A 6,666-nucleotide genomic window follows, 5' to 3' on the forward strand; every position below is an offset into this window, starting at 1 on the left:
TATTGGATTTCTTACCTGTCCTTAACCAAAAGGCCCCAGGGCAAGTTATAATATAAAAATATAATATTAAAATCAGTTAAAACAACTTGCAATCAGAAGTAGATTCTTAAAATTATTAGGCGTAATGTTTAATTGAGTAAAAATAGCCTCCCAAGATTTAAACAGTGTGTATGGAAATATTTTAAATAAATGCATGTATCAAAACTTTTGCAAGACATACACTCCCAGTACTTAATGAGAACGTACATTCTGAAAGAGGGGATTAGATTTGTTTTGTTAATAAGGAGGCAGGTTTATAATAACTCAAGTATTATATTGCCAAGGAGAAATTAGAATATTTCGTAAAAGAAAATGAATTTTAACTCATCAAAAGGAATAGTTTTTGAGCCTGTAATTATGCCTTTTAATCTAATCTACCACAGATTTCCATTTTCAAAGTAAACAGATGGAAAGAAAAAATATCAAACCACGGTTCAAGTGGGATCCCTAGTTTAATAAATGCATGTGATAAATGCAGAACAGTATTGGTCCAAGTCCTAATTCTTAATATTGACTACATTTTTCACCTACTGGGGAAAGGAGTAGAGCCCTGTTGCTAATTAAATCACATAGATAACTTTTTGTGATAGAGCAACTTATAAATGCTGTAAACTAAATATTTAAAAAATCATATCATAAAACAGGAATACTATCACACAAACACATTACAAGAAATTATAAGGTGTAATATATTTTTGATGTACAAATTTTGTACATTATGTATTTGAAAAGCTCAATATGGCTGCAACAAGTACTACCTTGAAGAACTAAGCTGAAGATAAGCAAATGTGAATTTACTGAACAACAACAACAAATAGAAATACTGCAAGGCTGGCATGTCTCTTCAAATAATTTGTGATATCTGAGGTAGAAAAATAACATTTTAAAACTGAATTAGCTGAATTGTTTTGAATCCACCTTTACTGCTCATCTTGTTAAACAGAGTTGATGGAGCAGAATGATTTTAGCATTTGACATCTGAAACATTTGTGGCTTTTTGTATAAGCAGAGCAAACCACGATAATGGACGGGTTCCAGCTGCAAACCTCTTTTGACATTCAACAGGTTTTATTTTGATTAATGAACACAAGGAGGATTTTTTTAAAGGCTATTCCTGTGTTGTTGAGATACATTTATGATGCAATATTAGCATGAATCTGAGTCTTAAATTGCATTTTACTTTTATATTTCCATTTGATAAGCAACCAAACTTGACTTCAAAAAGGTGTGTTAAAATTTTATTGCCTATTTATGTAAACAGATTTAATATATTTCTGGATTGCCAGATGCTGTCCAGCTGGCTGAGATAAGCTATGTGATATTTTGGCAGCATTTCTTTTCAGTTATTGTTTGGCTAGCTGTTGATGAATGTTAAGAGGTGGTTAAGGGGTTAGTGTGGTTAAACTGAGTAAGAGTCAATACACAACAGTGTGGCCCAAAAGGCTAATTCCATTTCAGCTTGTTTTAGCAGAAGCAATATATCAAACAGTGGAAAATAATATTAGCGTTATGCATCAGTGATAGGTTAAAACCTGTCTGGGACATTCTATTCAGTTTCTGAGCACTGGTTTTCATGGATGCTGATGAATTGTAAAGCAGGAGTGGGAAACCTGTGGCCTTCCAGATGTTACTGGACATCAAATCCCACAAGCTCCCGCCAGCATGGTCAACAAACAGGTATGGTGGGAGATGTGATCCAGCAACACCTGGAGGGCTTCAGGTTTCCTACCCTGCCATCAAGGATTCAGAAGAGAACAGAGGAAGAAATATACAAAAGAAGTCATAAAAGGACAATGGAATGGGGTGCATGCTTAGAACTGAGATAGACTCAACTGTCTATCTAGGCCACTAACTTATTTTTAATAGCAGCCAGCTTAATGCTATCAAAAATCCCACATGCAGAGTAGAAGAGCAGTAACTCTTCCTGGTGTTTTTGCTGGCAAGCAGCTGTTATTCAAAGATGAATTGCCTTTGGGCACAAACGTTCCATGTAGCAAGGTGGCTAACGCCCATTGATAGACCTACCTTCCTTGAATTCATCTAATCATCTTGAAAGCCATTTAAGCCAGTGGCCATCACTGCCTCCCGTGGCAGTGAATTCCAAAAGCTAATTTATACATCATGTGAAGTACTTTGTCTTCACTATCCTGAATAAATTTTACTGGGTAGCCATGAGTTCTAGAATTACACAGGAAAATTAAATAAGTTGTGCTTATGCTTGTTTAATTTATAGTCTATCTATCCAACAAAGTTTGTAGTAGTCGAAATGTCAAAAACAACAACAACAACAACCCCAATATAAAGTATTACACAAATCTGCACCACAATCATAATCGTTGCTGAATCCTACAGATTCTTATTCATGAACAAGTTCCTGATAAGAACAGAACATCTTCATTAAGCATGTTTAGGAGTTAAGATGCACTGAAAAAAGCTACAAGTCCAAGTATTGCATCCAACTGTCTATCCATGTGGTTTTCCATATCAGCTCTCCATCCCTGTGTTGTTAATCAGTGACTATGGCCTGAACAAGTTAATTTTCTCTCCTCTCCTTTTTCTTTTTAATGTTCCCATCTGATGACACTATAGTGTGTGTATGTGCACATGCAGACAAGGCTCCCCATTTCAACTTCTCTTGGCACCGGCTTGTTTGATCTGACTATTGGCCTTGATTTGTTTCACATTTCAGCCAAAGTTTAAAACAGCTGGGTAATTCCAAGCAGATGAGCCTGGGAGTCTAACCCTGTAATTATACCTTCTCTCCTTACTTAGCCTCTAACTTCAAACCTTCCGTTTTGACTTCTAGACGCCCAGATCACAGAATTTTAAAGTGCACCTTGGCGTCCATGCAGGTCTGTCTCAACCAGACATATTTATACAGTCTATATATTTTGTAGTTTGAGTTGCAGGGGAAGAATAAAAAAACAAACCTTTGATGAGCAAGTCTCCTGTCTATAAAAGCGAAAGATACACAGAATGCTCATGATCTTTATTATTTACTATGTGGCATTTATGTACTTTGCATTGTCCGAATAAAGGGGAATATGTAATTCCTGTGTTCCAAAAACTATAGCAATGACTATTTGGGATTTTAGGTATCAATAGTGCATAAAATTAGGCCTGTAACATAGTAAGGTATCTAATGCAGTTTGCTTTTCAGATATGCTTACTCTCCACAGCTGCCACTGATGATTGCTCATATGTTTGAAAATTTAGCAATGGAGTTCAGGGCTGGGGTCATGTCTGCCTAAAGGTCACTTCATCTCCTTCTGGATGGTTATCGAGCAGTAAAGAGTAAGTCTCCCAATAAACATTTTTGAAGTGTTCAAAGACCACTTAGAAGGAAATGCCACATACTTTATAGTAGCTCTGGACTGGCTATTATTAAAACTTGAATATTGTGTCTATGGAACAACACATTTTTCTAGGAAAGAGCATGGTTTCTACAAAGGGAAGTCCTGCCTCATCAGTGTTTTATAATTAATTGGATGTGGGGGCTGTCAACAAACATGGATCCAAGTAATCTGGAATATATCATATAGTTGAGCTTTCAACAAAATCTTTACCAGAATCTCTTGAGTAAAGTTAGAAGTCCTGGTATTGGGGGGGGGGTATCCTCTTACAGATCAGTAACTTGTTGAAGAACAAAAAGCAAAGGGTAGCAATAAATTAGCAATTTTCAAAATGGAGGGAACTAAGAAGTCCCCCTATGCCAAAGATCTATATTGGGGCTATTTCATCATGATCAGGGAGGAATACGCTTCAAGTTTTCTAAGTTTGCAAATGATGTCAAATTATTCAGATTGTGGAAATGCAAAGGTAGATTACTAAGGATTATTCAGAGAGCTCTCCACATATTGGATTAGGGCAGCAAAATGGCAAACAGGTTTCAACAGAGTAAGTATAGAGTGGTGCACACTTAACCTCAACCTGTATATACCCTGATGTGATTTGAAACACTGTGATTATGCAAGATATGATGTGGTTGTGGTAGATAGTTCAATGAAAGCATAAACAAATTCCGCATCAGTGGGAAAAAAGGCAAATTATGTTTTAAGAATTATTAGAAAAGAACAGAAAGCAAGACTGCCAGTGTCATAACAACCTTATATAATTGTATGATGTTGTTGCATTTAAAATATATTATACAATTCTAGTCTTGTACTGCATATGATAAAAAAAATACAGATTTACACAGAAGTGGCCCAGTGCATAAAAGAGTAAGCAAATGATCAAGGGTGTTGAGACACCTTCTGTATGAGGCACTGGGGCTTTTTAGTTTACATAACAAGGCAACTAAAAATGAGCATAACAGAGTTTTAAGATAATGGACACTGAGGAAAGCAGAAAAAAGTTTTTTCTTCTTCTTCCTCTCACAATACTAGAACGCAGGGTCAAGCTGATGAAATTAATTCACAGCAAATTCAGTACACACCAAGGAAAACACTTCGTCATAATAAACTTATGGAACTCATTGCCATAAGATGTGATGACCAGTTGGCTTAGCCTGCTTTAAAAGAGAATGAAACATATTCTGGGAGGGTATGTCTATAAATGACTAAGGGGACCTTGCATGTTAAGAAATAACTCTTGAAAAGCAGATGCTGGGCAGAGGTTATTGCTCTCTATCCTTCTTGTGGACTTTCTAGCTGACTACTGTTGGAAACAAGATGCTAGATGAGATGGCCCCTTGGTCTGAATTCGCTTGTGTCCGAGTAGTGTAACTGAAGTCAATGAAATAGAGAGTTTGGGCCTGTGGCCTGAAACTCTTTCCACGTGATCAAGCATGCAGAATCCAAGTTATGCTCTGAACATTTTGCCCATGGATACAATTAAGAAAACCGAGACAGAGGAAAAATCACTCCATTCAGCCCCCCAATGGGACAAGCTAATAAAGATCAAATGCATCCTGTTCAAAGCTTTATAGGCAAAACCCTACTTTTTCACTACAGACGGCTTATATATTGTGTCTTTTCAGAACCATCAAAAATCACCCAGCCGACCACAAGTAATATACAAGACATGTGGAAGGGGCACTTTCTGACTCTAGAAAAGAAAACACACCACACAATTTTTGCCTATTCAAAGTAGTTAGCTTTTCCAGAGAACCAAGAGCTCTTGCTTCAAGGCACGTATGTTTGTGGCAACTTTTATATCTAAAACTAAAACAGGTAAAATACAGCTTTTCACTGTGGATAGCCCTTAGCCTAAAGTGACATGAGAAAGGGAAAACCATACATAAAGAAGAATAATTATCCACAAGTGCAGCACTACCGATGTGTGAGGCTGTTCATTACTATGATAAAATATTCAGGTTGCCACTTCGAAGAAAGATCCGCCTAAATAACAATAATACCTAATAAACTTATTATTTATACCCCACCCATCTGACTGGGTTCCCCCAGCCACTCTGGGCAGCTTTCAGCAAAATATAAAAACAAAATAAAACGTCAAACGTCAAAAACTTTCCAAGTTTTTAAAGTTGCCTAAGAGAGGAAAAGCAGTAAATATTTCTCGCAGATATAAACATAATATAACAGAAACATTGCAAATGCGTTTATCTGCAGTACTCACCATGCGAGAGCAGGGCTAGGAACAGGCATCTCACCAGGCTGCAGTAGAGACAGGACATTTCCAGCTCTCCAGCGGCTTCCCCCGTCCAAGCCTCTCACTTTCCCTTCCGCCTCTTTCTTCCTCCTTTTTCCTTTTATCCTCCCTCCGGCGCTTTCTTCCTCTCCCTCAACACTTTCTTCTCCGACAAGCTTTGTGCCTCCTCTTTGCAATGCCAATAATCCCCCAACCCCAGCCACACACAAAATCCTTGCGGGAAGATGAAGGGCGGGCGGCGGGCTGGAGAGCCTCTTCTCGGCACCCACCTGGCGGAATCAGAATCCCAGAGAAGCACAGCGGCGGAATCCCCCCCACACACCGCTCTCTCTTCGGGGCCAGCGGCACGAGCAGAAGGAGGCAGCCAAGTCCCAGCCTCCTCGCGCGGCGGCGGCTTCTGCCCGAGGCTGAACTCCACGCGCTCCCCCTCCTGTGCTGAGAGCTTTCAATACAAGGCGGCGCGCCCCATGCCGGGCGCCCCAAAGGACTCTGGGCGTGCGCAGAGAGGCGTCTGGGGATCCTCAGGCACTTTCCCTGCCTTCTGCAACCTCTCTGGTCGTCCCCGTTTCCCTGCCGGCTTCTCCTCCGGGTTTCCTCCCGCGGCTTTTTCTTCTCCTCACTGAGCTGCTGCTGCTGCTGCTGCAGAAACTCCCCTTCATATTTCCCCTTCCAGCGGGCAGAGGAGGAGGAGGAGGAGGGGTCGGGGAGGGGCGCTGCTCGCCTCCGGATCCCGAAATCGGACACCCTCGACTTGAAAGGAGACTACAAAGGGCTGGGAGATATACGGAGGGGGAGGATTGCGCCGTTCCCGCCCAGGGCGCGGTCTCCGCCTCTGCCCTTCCCCTCAGTCATGGGTACCAAGCGAGTCAGATGGCCTGGGCTGAGGGGGGAAATGTCGGGACTCATCAAAGAGCTTCGTTTATCAGGCGCCTCAGCAGAGGCGGCCCGGGCAGATCAAAGAGCGGGAAATCCCAAAGAGCGGCGGTTGTGTCAGTCGCTGCTGTCGGCTTCTTTTGGCAG

At 40.6% G+C, this 6,666-nt stretch overlaps 1 protein-coding gene across 1 annotated transcript in view; it reads right to left on the minus strand.

Annotated features, from left to right (window-relative positions):
• The window catches only part of APCDD1 (APC down-regulated 1), a 33,030-nt gene extending 26,601 nt beyond the window's left edge, over positions 1–6,429 (minus strand). Inside the window, exon 1 of the mRNA XM_035125234.2 lies at positions 5,614–6,429. Within this exon, the coding sequence (XP_034981125.2) occupies positions 5,614–5,671 (58 nt within the window). The 5' untranslated portion in view covers positions 5,672–6,429. The remainder of the gene's footprint in view (positions 1–5,613) is intronic.
• Between the last annotated feature and the right edge of the window lie 237 nt (positions 6,430–6,666).

This window comes from Zootoca vivipara, chromosome 8 (assembly GCF_963506605.1).
Source record: "Zootoca vivipara chromosome 8, rZooViv1.1, whole genome shotgun sequence".
NCBI lineage: Eukaryota > Metazoa > Chordata > Lepidosauria > Squamata > Lacertidae > Zootoca > Zootoca vivipara.